Here is a 14,241-nt window from a genome sequence, read left to right on the forward strand (position 1 = left end):
ATTTTCTTGATATAGGGTTTATTACTCAAGTAAGGGTAAAAAAGTATCTGATTACAAGGCTACTTGAGTACTGAGTATCATCTGATCTAATATTTTTAAAATGACGGCATCAAACAGACATAAAATAAGAAGTTATGGGCAAATACTGGTATTTTAAAGACTAAAAGGGGAAAAATGTAAACAAATAAACAACATAATTACAAAATAACACATTTTAGGCAAAATTTAGACACAAACTGAGGACAATATTTCCTGACATACAGGGTTTATTTAATTGTGTGAAAATGTAGCACGTTTAAAAAAAATACCGCGATAATACCGAAAACCGTGATAATTTTGGTCACAATAACTGTGAGGTTACATTTTCACACCGTGACAACCCTAATACAGACCATTTTAGATTAGGTTACATTTCCTTTATTCCCAGATTATGTAGTTTGTAGCACTCATTATAATGTTGTAGAAAATTTCTGGCCAATCCACGTGATCGGTATCGGCGATCGGCAACAAAAAACCTGATCGGTGCATCCCTGCTGAGAAGTAGAGGGAAAATACCAAACCATGCTGTTGGAAAAGGCGGCTACACCGAACCGGACCTTCCCGAGTCACGCCGAGTATTGCTGTATTGAGATGCCTAATAAGACCGTCCCTATGCTCAGTCCTCACATGGTCCTGTTGGACATGTCTCACTCACTTGGACGTGTCTCACTCACGCGGTCCGGTTGGACGTGTCTCACTCATATGGTCCTGTTGGACGTGTCTCACTCACGCGGTCTGGTTGGACATGTCTCACTCACGCGGTCCGGTTGGACGTGTCTCACTCACGCGGTCCGGTTGGACGTGTCTCACTCACATGGTCCTGTTGTACGTGTCTCACTCACGCGGTCCGGTTGGACGTGTCTCACTCACATGGTCCTGTTGTACGTGTCTCACTCACGCGGTCCGGTTGGACGTGTCTCACTCACGCGGTCTGGTTGGACGTGTCTCACTCACGCGGTCCGGTTGGACGTGTCTCACTCATATGACCCTGTTGGACGTGTCTCACTCACTTGGATGTGTCTCACTCACGCGGTCCGGTTGGACGTGTCTCACTCATATGGTCCTGTTGGACGTGTCTCACTCACTTGGACGTGTCTCACTCACGCGGTCCGGTTGGACGTGTCTCACTCATATGGTCCTGTTGGACGTGTCTCACTCACTTGGACGTGTCTCACTCACGCGGTCCGGTTGGACGTGTCTCACTCATATGGTCCTGTTGGACGTGTCTCACTCACGCGGTCCGGTTGGACGTGTCTCACTCATATGGTCCTGTTGGACGTGTCTCACTCACTTGAACGTGTCTCACTCACGCGGTCCGGTTGGACGTGTCTCACTCATATGGTCCTGTTGGACGTGTCTCACTCACTTGAACGTGTCTCACTCACGCGGTCTGGTTGGACGTGTCTCACTCATATGGTCCTGTTGGACGTGTCTCACTCACTTGAACGTGTCTCACTCACGCGGTCTGGTTGGACGTGTCTCACTCATATGGTCCTGTTGGACGTGTCTCACTCACGCGGTCTGGTTGGACGTGTCTCACCTCTTAAGATTTTCTTCCTAAGGCTAAAGCAGAATTCAGAGTCGTTAACACAGATCTGCTTTGTTTCACACTTTGGATTTGTGCAGTCAAAGGACGTGAGTGAGATTATCCCAGATTTGATGGAAATCACGTTAATCTCAGGGTTGCCTCTCTCCCATAATTTTCATAAAAATGTCCTTATTTAGCTTTATTAAATAAAGACAAAAGTGAGTCAAACAGAAAGCCCTCCTTTTCCTGCGTTCCCTCCTCTTGGATCATTTGTCTGCCCTTTATCTCTAACTCTCCCTTTCAACCCGTCTCACTTTGAAGGGGGATTTGGATAGCGCTCACTTGGCTTATCTCTGAAGCTCCACCCTCTGCAGATCTAGGCATTTTGGTTTTCCTTCGACACTCACGAGACTCTAAAAAAAGATTGACCCGATTTAGCTGCTGATTCGGTCCGACGGGTAGAACTCGAGTGGCGTTGGTGGCACTGAGTGGTCCTGTGACGCTGTAGAAGAGATCTGGGCGTCTAGTTGTGTGTCTGTTGGGTGTAGAGCTTAGTTCTGTTCCAGTCTGGATCACACGGTAAAGTTGGCAGCCGTTTTATTGTTATATTTGACACTTGACCCCTCCACCAGCCAGCGTTCTCCTTCATGTCCGTCGTTGCCTGATATATGAAACACCTTATCTACCTGCCCTGTCTAGGCTCAAGCTCTAACCGGAAGCCTGAGCTTTTCTAAACACACATGATGTCAACAACCATCTCAAATGGAACCGTCAGCCGCATGCAGCAGATATCGCACGTCTGAGCCAACGCTGGTGACTTGAGAGAACTAGAGAGTAATGAGTAGGTGGGCTTGTTTCCTCAGCACAGCTGTAGTTTGGGCTCGGTGCCAACGCGCCATCTACAAAGCTTGCTTGATAGATTGTTTAGATGGATGTTGGAGATGATTTTACTTGTTTCCAACCCGTCTGCTGCCTTTTATCCCAGTTTTACACAGATGGAAGCAACCCGCCGACTCATGGGGGAGTCGTTCCAATCCATACGGCGACAGAGTTGAAACGGTACTTGGAGCAATAAATCACGCAGAGAGGACAGCTCGGATGTCCCGAGGATGATTTATAGCTCTTTATTTTCCACATAGACTCTCATAAGTTTATGAAGGGAGGGTATTCATAAATACATTTGTCTATCAGATGACTTTGGTAAAATAAAATGTCTGAGATGACCTTTGACCTTGATAATGTTTTACGCTCTTTAGGATCTTTAAAAGAGGTTTGTGGGTTGTAGGAAGTAGAGACAGGTTGTGATTCACTCCTGAGCGAACAGTTTTTCTGTCTTGAGGATTGGAGAGACAGACAGTTCTGATTAGTGTTAATGTTGGAAGATTCGTCTCTGCAGAATATCTTGACCTTGTCAGAACACGTCTGTGTGAGAGCACAAGAGCTAGGCAAAACACGAATCGCAGAATAATTTAATTCCTATTGGCCTCAAATCAACTCTAACCATTTTACCCAGTTGAAGGTCTTTTTTGTTATCATTTTGTTGTCATCTGTCTCTTATTGTCGTTTATAAAATGAGTGTTTTGTGTTTCGGGTATTTTCTGTCAATGGCCCGTGAGTTGTCTTGAACAGTGGTGCTCACCTAGCACGTCACACAAATGGGACTTTAGTGATCTAAAAAGATGTTGAAATTATTTTATTGTGATCAGGTTACATCGTCACAGGTGTTGTCAAACCTCTTGCAGCTGAGACAAAAGAGAATGGGAATGTGAAGAAAAGCAGAGGTGGGCCGTGTGAGGTCATAGATCAGGAGCGTTCCAATTCCAAGAGTCCAAGGTTAGATTAGCACCCACACACTACACCGTGCAGGCTAACCAACCATAACATCAGGTATGCAGACCTTTTTGAAAGAAGTTGGATCAAAAAGGAAGTTGATTTTTTAATAATGTGAGAGCAGCTTTTGATGAGAAAAGGATTTCTAGCAATAATCTTTGGTCCTTTGATGTGATTTAGACGAAGCGTCTCGTATCGCCACCAGAGCAGAACCCGCCAGTGATGGATCATAAGAGAGGAGAAAAGATTTCCAACGAGTGACTTTTGAGTAGAAACTACAAAACGCTGTTGGCTGAATGTGACAGATTGAGAAGAAGATGAGTAGAATAAAGATGCATCAAACTATTCATAATCTTATATTATAAATAGCGATGCACAGATAAGACATTTTTTGGGCCGATATCGATATTCGACATTAATGCTTCGAAAATCAGCAGATTTTGTACAGAATGAAAATAAAGCTGGATTTACATTATTTTGTACACACACTTACGCTTCTGATATGATGACAATCACTGTCGCATGACTAAACAAATACCCCCCCCCCCCCCCCCAACCTGATAAACAAATGGAAACAAGATGGAAAAAATATTGGTTAATATCGGCCCATTTTTATTGATCAGACCAATACTGATGTGTTGCATCCCTAATTATAAATAATAAATATTTCTATTCTCCTCCTCTAGCAGTTTTCTGTACATCCTATCAGCCATGGTTTTAGTCTGTATTTGCAGTTTGATTTTCTCCAGTTATAAGTGAGTAAATGGAGCATAAGCTGAAACTGGTTCATAAACTGGATTATAAATAGAAGCTGTGTGTGAGTGAGGATGAAGTTTGTTTGAGATACATGATCTGTATAATTGTTGGAGAACCCGCTCCAGCCTCGTTCCTAACAGGAAACCCTTGTTTCTCCTGGTTTCTCTCTGATCGTTTTACAACATAATAATTTACCACAAGTCATTATTGTCTAAGCATCGCATTCTTCCACAGGCCTGAGTGGTTGGTCTGGCACATATTTAATGAGCGGAAAAAGCTATAAAACCTTAACAGCGGTGAAGTTTCTAATCCTGTTATTTACTTTTCCGTCTCTTTTCCTGTCTTCCAGTTCTGTCCATCCAGGCTGCCGCCATCCAGTTCACCAAGGAGCCCAAGTCCCAGGATGCCTTGCACGGTCGCAGCGCGATGCTGCGCTGTGAGGTCAGTGATCCGGTCAACATCGCGTACAGGTGGTACATCGATGACGCGCCGCTGGAGAACAACGACAGGCGCTTCCAGGAGGGCAGCAACCTGAAGTTCACCGCCGTGGATCGGCAGCTGGACGCAGGGAGCTTCGAGTGCGCCGCAGAAAACCACGCCACAGGAGACGAGCTCCGGTCCACCAAGGCGTCCTTTAATATCAAATGTGAGTGAAAATTCAAAACTGAACATTTAATGGTGACACGGGTGAAAATCCAGCTTCAGGTTAAAAAAAGCTGAACAAAAGTCACGGATAAGATGACGGGAAGTGTGAGTCGGAGGAGTGTTCCCACCTTGTTGCCTTGTTCTTTGTCTTTTAGAAACCAGATATGTGTTTTTCACCAGGCATGTGTGCCTGGTTGCTTGTGCTCTGTTCCCATATTCTTCCACTGAAGGCCCTTGTTGGAGCGCAGTTTGCCTTCTAGCTATATAATTATTTAGGTTTGGTTGAACAATACCCACGTTGCTCAGGCCCCTTTCTTGCCCTGTTTGTCTCGTTAGAGGTGGGGGTACTTCGGTTTCTGAGTGTTGTTTAGCCTCGTGAACGAGCATCGGTGGGCCTCCTTGTTTCAGAGGGATGCTGTGGGATTTGGACCAGCTCTGTGGGATAAATACCAACTTTGTTTGTTCATTGTTTGGGGCCCTCAGGTACCAGTTGTTACTGAAAAGCCTTTGTGTGTCTCAAACGTTGAGTCTGCAGCAATCGGAGCCAAAAAACAAAGCAGGATGAAGAAAAATGGCTCCATCTGGAACAATTTCTCCTTGTTGGCTTCAGGAGGTTTTTCCTTGCAGTGATGATACTTGTTCAGAGGCTGATTACACGAACAGATGAGTCTCCAGACCTCCTTGTTGCACACCGAGAGGAGCAGATGGAGACGGGCAAGAGGGATCTGTGATGTTGAGCAATGTCTTTGAATACTAGAGACGCATCCGTTTTAGGATTGTTTCCATCCAAAGGAAGTAGCCATGTAACTATACATGATTTAGTGTATCAGTAAAGCTGAACTGACTCACTCCCACAGATTAGAGACAAAAACAAGTCGGACAAGAAGCACCCGTTCTTCTTCAGAGTCATCCTGAGTAAACCGTGTTTATCTGCCAAGACATTTACATTCTCACGCAGTTTTAAGAAGTATTTCATATTAGTGTAATACTGTAAAGCTGGTGCTTTTTTCAAGCTAAACCCTTTAGTTGTACTGGGGCTAGTTGATGCAAGAGCTGTGGAACCTTAATGCAAAACAGTCTTTGAAAATAAAAAGAAATAAAATAATCTCACAGATTTGGTATAAGTAGCTGACAACCATTTAAACAATTATTTGAAACAGAAAAATTATTACTTTAAAAATGTACATTCATTTAAACAAAAAGGTTATTTTCACTCTAAGGATTTGGGTTTTGGCCGTGGTGAGGCACACAGTTTAGTTTATTTTGAAGCTTTATAGAACGAGTGTCCACATGTGATTAAATGCACTCTTTAAGTCCTTATCCGCCTCCTAAACCAAAAACTGTTTTAAAAGTAAAGTACAAAAATTTCAAGTACAACAGGAAACACCCAAAACACTCTAAAGGAGTTTTTAATGAACTTCAAAATAAAGATTTTGGGGTGTTTTAGTTAATTGTGTAGGTCATTTACATGTAGCAAGACAGGAATGAAGCTCCCCTAGTGGCTGGCTTCTGTATCCGTCTTAAGCTCCTCCCTCTCTTTAGAAGCAAAAGGAACTTAAAGTGACAGTGTGTAGCTTCCCTGGCGATAAGGGACAGTACATACCTAAATCATTGCAAGCAAGCATTATTTTTTTGTTCAAGTAAGACCTTACCAACGGATGGCCATTAGGGTCAAAAATCCTTTGGAGTGCAACCTCCGTCAAAATAACAAGAACATCAGATTCCCTGTCATCCCTTGCAATGAGTGAAGAGGTAAATGTGTAAAACGGTTATTAATGCTGAAAGTTTTGTAATCATTTGTTACAAATCATTAACTCATTCACTGCCAATGATGACTAAATTCGTCATTTGCACTTTTTTACTGTTTGGGCATCGGAACGAGCCCCCGCACCATGAGAACCAACATCTCAGCTCTAAAGCCGATCTTCATCCGCATACGTCACACATCACGTGATCAGGAAGCTGAAAATCCATGCGTTAGGAGATCGTTTTGGGCCGCTGCTGTAAAAAAAAGTGAGGCGCGAACCGTAAAAGCTTCTGCCGATCACAATTCAACAATGGATTACGAAAGAACGGATAACGCGCAGATTTTTCCTGATGTAAGAGGTGAGTCTACTTTTTATTTTGTTAGTTGTGACTCTTAAAAAACAGTAAAAACGGCGAAAAACGCTGGCAGCGAAGGGCTTTACCGATCAGGAAACGGCTGGCAGTAAATGAGTTAAATGCATTCTGTCCTCACGGGCTTCCGTAGAAGGAAACATGGCTTCCAATATGGCGTCGCCCATAGACTTAGACTCGCTCCCATGTATTTTAAACCCAATTTTTATGGTCACATGTTGTGAAACAACTGGGTATCTTAATTCATTTACAACATGTCAATGGATATTTCCAGAGATTAATGGTAAAAACTACACATTAGGGTTGTCACAGTGTGAAAATGTAACCTCACGGTTATTGTGACCAAAATGATCACGGTTTTCGGTATTGTCGCGGTATTTTTTTAAACGCGTTACATTTTCAGACAACTAAATAAACCCTGTATATCAGGAAAATATCGTCCTCGGTTTGTGTCCTTCCAGTGAGCTTTGCAGATGTGGGAAAATGTCATCAGGCAGTAATCATTGTTAAATTCATAATTATTCTCGGAGAGAGACCAACTCTTATCTGCCCCTGGGAGCCCCGTAATGCATAGCGTCATTTCAACATGGGGGTGTCCGCGACACGGTTTACATGCAGGTAGCGGCGCTGCGGCTGCTTTATATAGCGACTCGTTGCATTCTCCCTCAACCCAAATCCTCGGATCACGCATTTTAGCTAAAACGCTAACGTTAGCTTGCCTTGCGTTGACTGTAGAGTTGTGGGTGATGGTCACGCAGATGTGTCATGAGATATGAAGCGTTGCTGCCTTTCACAGACACTTTTTCTGCACGTGCTGCAAACAGGATAGCCGTCTTCTATCAGCTGTCCCTCGGCATTCTTCAAATATCCAAAAGATGCCCGTACTTCCCACTTTGTCTTCTTTGAGGGATAATAAATGTCCTGAGTGCTGCCGTCTCCTCCTTTGGCCATTATTTCAGCTTTAGCTTGAAGAAAGTTTTGGTTGTAAACAACAAAGTGCACATGTGCCGCCGGCAACTTCAGCAGATGATACGGTGGCTGGTAAGGGTCACCGCCCCTACACCGCAGCCACGGTAATCCACCGAGATAATATATTATTTTAAAAACAAGACGGTTATTATTATTGTCAACTTTTTTTACCGGGGTTTACCGCTACACCGGTTACCGTGACAACCCTATTACACATTGATGCTATAAAAATTAAAGTCTTGCCCACAGTAGATTTTTACCTTAGATTTATACAGGAAAAATAATCTATAATAAAAATAAACTTTTTATTCCAAAGTGATGAAACACAATTGTAAGAATTCCCCCCCCCCCCCCCCTTTTTTTTTTTTTTACAACAAACAAACAAAGATTAAATGCCTCTGATGTTTTTCTGAGATATATATATTTATAATGTCTGTATGTGTGTGTGGCCATCTCTGCGTCACATGCGGATCCAACCGCTCTGTGACAGACTTTCCCATATTTACACAACATGGATTTAACGGACGATGGAGCCACGTGCACTGTAAAAGGAAAGACCCTCGGCGTTATTCCCGCATGTGTATGCACTCATGTGTGTGCCGGTTTGCGTGTCTGGCAGTAAATGTAGGTTGTAAGGAGGGGTGGTGGTGGTGGTGATGGGGGTATCCCATATGTATTGTACTAGGACTTTACCCCTCCCCCATCAGAGTAAGTGGGTAATTTATCTTGCTTTCACTGGTGGGTGGGCTAATCCTTCCAGTAAAATAATTCAAGAGAAATGATCCCACTCTGTTTTTACTACGAGGGGTTTCAGCCCCCTCCTCCTCAGCCCTTTTGTCCTGTCCGGCCTCTGGGTCTGCACAGAGGCTGGACCCAGCAGAGGCCTTGGGCTCAGACATCACTATTGTCAGCGTGTTCCCAAAGCTTTGCCCGAGTTCCTGAGATGTTGGCCAACAAACATTTTAGATGAAGGAACGTGGCCTGGGGAAATACTCTGCATTAATCCAAGCAATCAGGCACATGTTCCACCCAGTACGTCAGAGGCCTGCTTTGCACATTAATAAACATGTGTGCACCATCTTAATTTAGCCGCATAGCATGTGACCTTAACCTACCGTCTTCAGTCAGATCCTTTTATCACACAGGCTGCAAGTACAGCTCTACCTTTTTTCCTCTAAATGTTAAAGGTGGGGCGGAGGTTGTTTTTGCCATAGTTGTTTAAATTGCTTTTCACATACCGATGGCAACCAATAAATTAAATGTTTTGTCCAAAAAGGGATCGTTTGAATTCTCTGTGAAATTTAAAATCCTGGATAAACCTTATCCAATCACTGGAATCGTCCCGCTCCATCAAACTGCCCCCTGACCGTCCCTCCCCCCTCTGCACATACCCCTCTATTTGCACAGATCGTGCATTCTCGGATTGGAGCAGTTAGACAGGAAGTGAAACCAGAGCCGAGCTAGCTAGTGCAACAGATGGAGTGTTCTGTGGCCTGCATTTGTATTTGATATAGCGCCATCTAGAGTCCTGGAATCCCCCAAGGCACTTTACAACACAATCATTCACCCATTCACACACACACATTCACACACTGGTGGTGATGAGCTACGATGTAGCCACAGCTGCCCTGGGGCGCACTGACAGAGGCGAGGCTGCCGAGCACTGGCGCCACCGGTCCCTCCGACCACCACCACCAGGCAAGGGGTGTTAAGTGTCTTGCCCAAGGACATAACAACAGACTGAGCGGGGCTCGAACCGGTAACCTTCCGATTATGGGGCGAGCACTTAACTCCTGTGCCACCGTCGCCTTTGTTAGCAAATTTCATTTAAGGAGTTTCACATTTTCCTTCTGAATCTTTTTGTTGGGAATCTTTAAGGTGACTAGCCTGAAGTCTGTGAATGCAGCCTGCCCTCTGTCGGTTGGTAGAGTCGTGTCCGTTTGCTCGGCAACGCTCGTGTGTGTCAGGAGCCATCAGAGAGGACATAATGAGTGGCAGCAAATTTGTGTATTTTCAAAACGTAGCTTATTTGAACAGCATTCTCAGGCCTAGTCCACACGTAGCCGGTTTTTTTAAAAACGAATATCCGCCCCTCCAAAAACTTGCATCCACTCCACCTCGTTTTAAAAAACTCTGTCCACACGTACCCGGATAAATACGTTGTTAAGGACATGCCAGACCTGTAGGTGGCAGTACTCCCCCCGTTCTTAACCTCGTCCTTCGTCTGTGGTCTTCCGCAAGGAGCAGTAATTCCTCTTGCAAAAACAAACAAGCAGAAAGCGCTTGGACAATTGATAAAGCGAGCGCAGCTCTGAGGGCATCCATGCTGTCGGCTAGTGTAAACACAGGTCGCACACGTGATGTCAGCATTTTTTTGTCGCGAAAAGTGACGTTGCGGACCTTAAAACTCCGGTTTTGTCTGTCCACACGCAGACACCCAAAACGGAGAAAACGCAGATCTTCACTTTGGCCGGAGTTTTTAAAAAGATCCGTTTTCGTGTGAAAAAACTCCGTTTTGGTGTGGACGACAGGCCAAAACGTAGAAAAATATCTACGTTTTGGCAGATCCCCGGCTACGTGTGGACAGGGCCTTAGAATCCTACCTTAAATCTTTTTGCTTTCTGCATCTTCATGGTCACATTTCCAGTATATCCCAGAATTCCTTCATCTCCGCTACAGCTGATAAAATCTGATCCCTCCTTTATTTTGGGCTGGTTCAGAGAGGGTGTTTAAATGTTTACAGCTGTAAACCCACCCAGCTACATGTTTTGGAAGCTCTCAAATCCCTATACGTCTCTCAATCACACCCTGACTGGCTGCACAACACAACGTGACATACTACACTTCGAGTCGCCAGTTTTCCATGGCAACAAATCACCTCATTGAGTGAAGGATGCGCTCAATTTCAGCTGTACCTGAGACCTGAGTTGTCCGAGCTTCTGCCTCGACGATATCCTCACAATTCATCCGTTAGGTTGACGGAGCTTCCTGTTCAGCCTCCAGCATAATAATTATACGCCCCTAATTACGGCGTTAGCAGCCAGGCCCGCTCCAGCTTAGTCATGCATTCTGAGAGGGATTACAGGAAGGTATTTGCCTCTAATATGTTATGAAACAGTACCTTCTCTTTGCAGAGTTGACAGCTGGAGAAACTTGAACTGTGAATGGAGCTGGAAGGAGGAGAGTGGGAGGCTTTTGAAATAATCCAGGTCAAACTAGAAAAGAAATGTTATCCAAAGGGATTTAATTTGAGATTACCCAAAGTGCTTTATGCACTTTAATGGTTTAGTGTGGTTTTATTTTAGTTAAGATTCATTTTAAAATGATTATCAAACTTTTTTACACTGTTAGCTAAAAAAGAATAAAAATGATCTTAAAATCAATGAAATGATTTGTAAATAAGCTCACTGCTTTCCTTACCTGAAGCTTTTTTCTGAACAGGTTCGGACCTCCAGGAAAATCTGCCCATATTCAATGTGATTAACCTTTTCTCTCGTGCTCATTTAACACATGATAAGCACTAGTGCCCAATATACAACAATAACAGAACAACATGATAATCAGTTTAATCTGCTGCAGGTATGGAAGAACACTTTTGCATAAATTAGTTGTTTATGAAAATATTCAAACTGCAATTTTCATTTCAACAAATTTTCTTTGGGAAAACGGATTTTTCCTGTTGTCTTTCCCTCTTTCCCTTCCTCGGAGTTCCTGTTTGGGGGGGTGGGGTGAGGTTGAGTCTTATGACAAGCCACCAGTTTTTCCCTAAAGGAACGGTAGAATTTCCTGCGCCAGACGGCTCGCGTGTGGAAACTACACACGATAAAACCTACTGATCGTCCATCAGGATTAAAGGAGGGAGGGAAGCAGCGATTCTTGTAAAAAGTAAAAATTGTTGCACTTATTTCACAAATAAACAAACATAAATAAACCAAACTTATCTTGTAGCTTTATTTACACTTTCTCACTATTTTAGTTTTTATTAACCACAAGTTTAAATGTAGGAAAATAGTTTAAAAGTAATTAGTTACATTACATTTTAAGTGAAGTAACTTCCAAAAGAATATACTTGATAAAAAAATACTTCTTTAGTTCCTATTATTTGTGTTTTCTCTCTGGGTGACTCGTTGTTTCCCTTCTGCTCCCTTTTCCTTTCATTGCTCTAATAACTGAGTGTTTTGGCCCAGGTTCCCACAGCTGAGTTATCCTTCGTCTCCTCCTCCTCCTCCTCCTCCTCCTCTTCCTCTCAAAGTAACTGAAGCTCTTGACCTTGAACAAGAAACAACCAATTGTCATCCTTCAACATCTAACGCACTGCAGGCGTGTTCTCGGGCTCAGCATCATTATCTGAGCATCACTCCTCACCACCTCAGCTGTACACAAACCACTTGTCTCTAACAGGCACAAAAACACACTGGTTCAGCTGCAGAGCTGCCTCACACACACACACACGCGTGCACACACACACAGTGCCTTACCAAGGAGTTAATGAGCAGTGCCTGGCTCAGATGGGGATACGAGTGAGGGGCTGTGAAGGCCTTGTTACTGTAGAGACACTTTCCCATAACCCTCTGGGTGTTTAGCACCAGCAAGTTCTCCCAGTAATTCTTGGTGTCAGGTCTCCCTCAGAGCCCCGTCTGACCTCAGGACGCTGCGCCTTCCCTTCCTCTTCACTGCTGTCTCAGGAAGGCTCACGCCGTGCGTATTTCATACACGAGCCACATAGCAGGCGTACTTTCAAGCCACAGGCCAGAGGAAGCTCAGCGTTAGCGGAATGTGCTGCATAAATGCATGCTGTGTGTGCGTGTGTGTGTGTGTGCGTGCATGAATATTTACGGTAGACACTCTGTGCACAAACCCAGACAGACACTTGCTTTGACCGGTGTGGCTCAAACAGGCACACACTCAGTGTAGTAACCACAGCATATACAGTTACTACTTATCATGCAGCCACAGCTCATATATCATCACAGTCACAACAGTCGGTCCTTGTTTCTCACTTTAGTGTAAGCATCAAGTGTGTAAATAACACACACACAGCAGGACTGTGTTAATGTTGATGTATAAAAGCCACGCTGGAAGACTTTGGTCTGATTTAAAATGTGTTTTAATGTTTTACTTCTGTCGCAAGGTAAGGAGGTTTTTTAGTGTCTAATGTGAGTAACATGATTATCGGTAGTGGACGTGAGTCAAGTCCTGCTGAAGGTATAGGAACGCTCGATGAGCTTTAAAACCCCTGAACAGGGTCGCTGTACCCAAAGCTTCTTTACCTTTACTCCCTGTGACATCACCATTCCACTCGTGTATTCCTGTCTGAGTCGGCGGTGTCCACATTTGAGTTAAAACTCTTTCATTTGAAATCAGGGTATCCGCAGGTCCTTAAAAAGTCTTAAAAAGTCTTAAATTGACTTTTCAAATTTAAGGCCTTGAAAATCCTTAAAAATGACAAATAATCCTTAAATACAGTTTCCAAAGGTCTTAAATTACCAAAGACCCAATAAACTAGATTATTTTATTTCTATGACATTTTTGTGAATTTCTGGTTAGTGTTCAGCATTTTTTGTGTGCGATGTTGGCGTAAGCGGAACCGTACACATTCAGTTGGTTGTGAAAGGGGGCTGTTTTTAGATGAGCACATTCGCTGGTTAAGCTAGTGGGAGCTTACGCCATGGAGAAGTGCAAGTTTAATGGTAACTGGATGTCTAATCCCACGTTCGCGACGTGGTTAGGAAATTATAGCAGAAATTACATTTTAAAAAATAGCTTAAATTTGTTCAAAGCGGCCTTAAAAAAGGTCTTAAAAAGTCTTAAATTTGGCTCCCTTCAACCTGCAGTTACCCTGTGAAATAGTTTTTCCTGCTCACCCATACAGTAAACAGTATATTTATCATAAAATTTTAATTTTATTAGTAAATAAAACCGTTAAATCTTTACAACCTAAATCACAAATGCTTTTATTCGTCATTTATAAATATTTAAATTTGTCTGCATTTGTTTTTAGGGATCATATTTGTAAAAACCCTAAAGTGTCTGTCTGCATCTAGATCTGCAGTGGAGGGCCACAACAAGAACAAAAGTCAAACTCAAAAGTAAACGGAGCTGAGCCTATTCTTGTTTTTGGTTCCCTTTGAAGAAACTTTGAAGCATCTGCATTTATACACTTCCTAACTGGCGCTGGCTCGGGCGAAACGCGGTCATTGATGTGCACTTGCTTCCTTTATCTCAGCTGAATGGGCTGCTTCGACAGTGATGCATCCCTTTCAACGCGGCGAGTCAATGAAGCATCAATTAAATGTCCATAAAAAGCTCCATTAAGGCTCTGGGTGCAGGGGTAAGCCGATCCGGATATGTGGTAG

The 14,241-nt window shown here is 43.5% G+C and overlaps 1 protein-coding gene across 1 annotated transcript in view; it reads left to right on the plus strand.

Annotated features, from left to right (window-relative positions):
• Positions 1-14,241, plus strand: part of ptk7b (protein tyrosine kinase 7b) — a 126,746-nt gene that overhangs the window by 84,238 nt on the left and 28,267 nt on the right. The window contains exon 2 of the mRNA XM_015943918.3: positions 4,503-4,799. Coding sequence (XP_015799404.1) covers positions 4,503-4,799 — 297 coding nt within the window. The remainder of the gene's footprint in view (positions 1-4,502; positions 4,800-14,241) is intronic.

Source organism: Nothobranchius furzeri, chromosome 12 (genome assembly GCF_043380555.1).
Source record: "Nothobranchius furzeri strain GRZ-AD chromosome 12, NfurGRZ-RIMD1, whole genome shotgun sequence".
NCBI classification, from domain to species: Eukaryota; Metazoa; Chordata; class Actinopteri; order Cyprinodontiformes; family Nothobranchiidae; genus Nothobranchius; species Nothobranchius furzeri.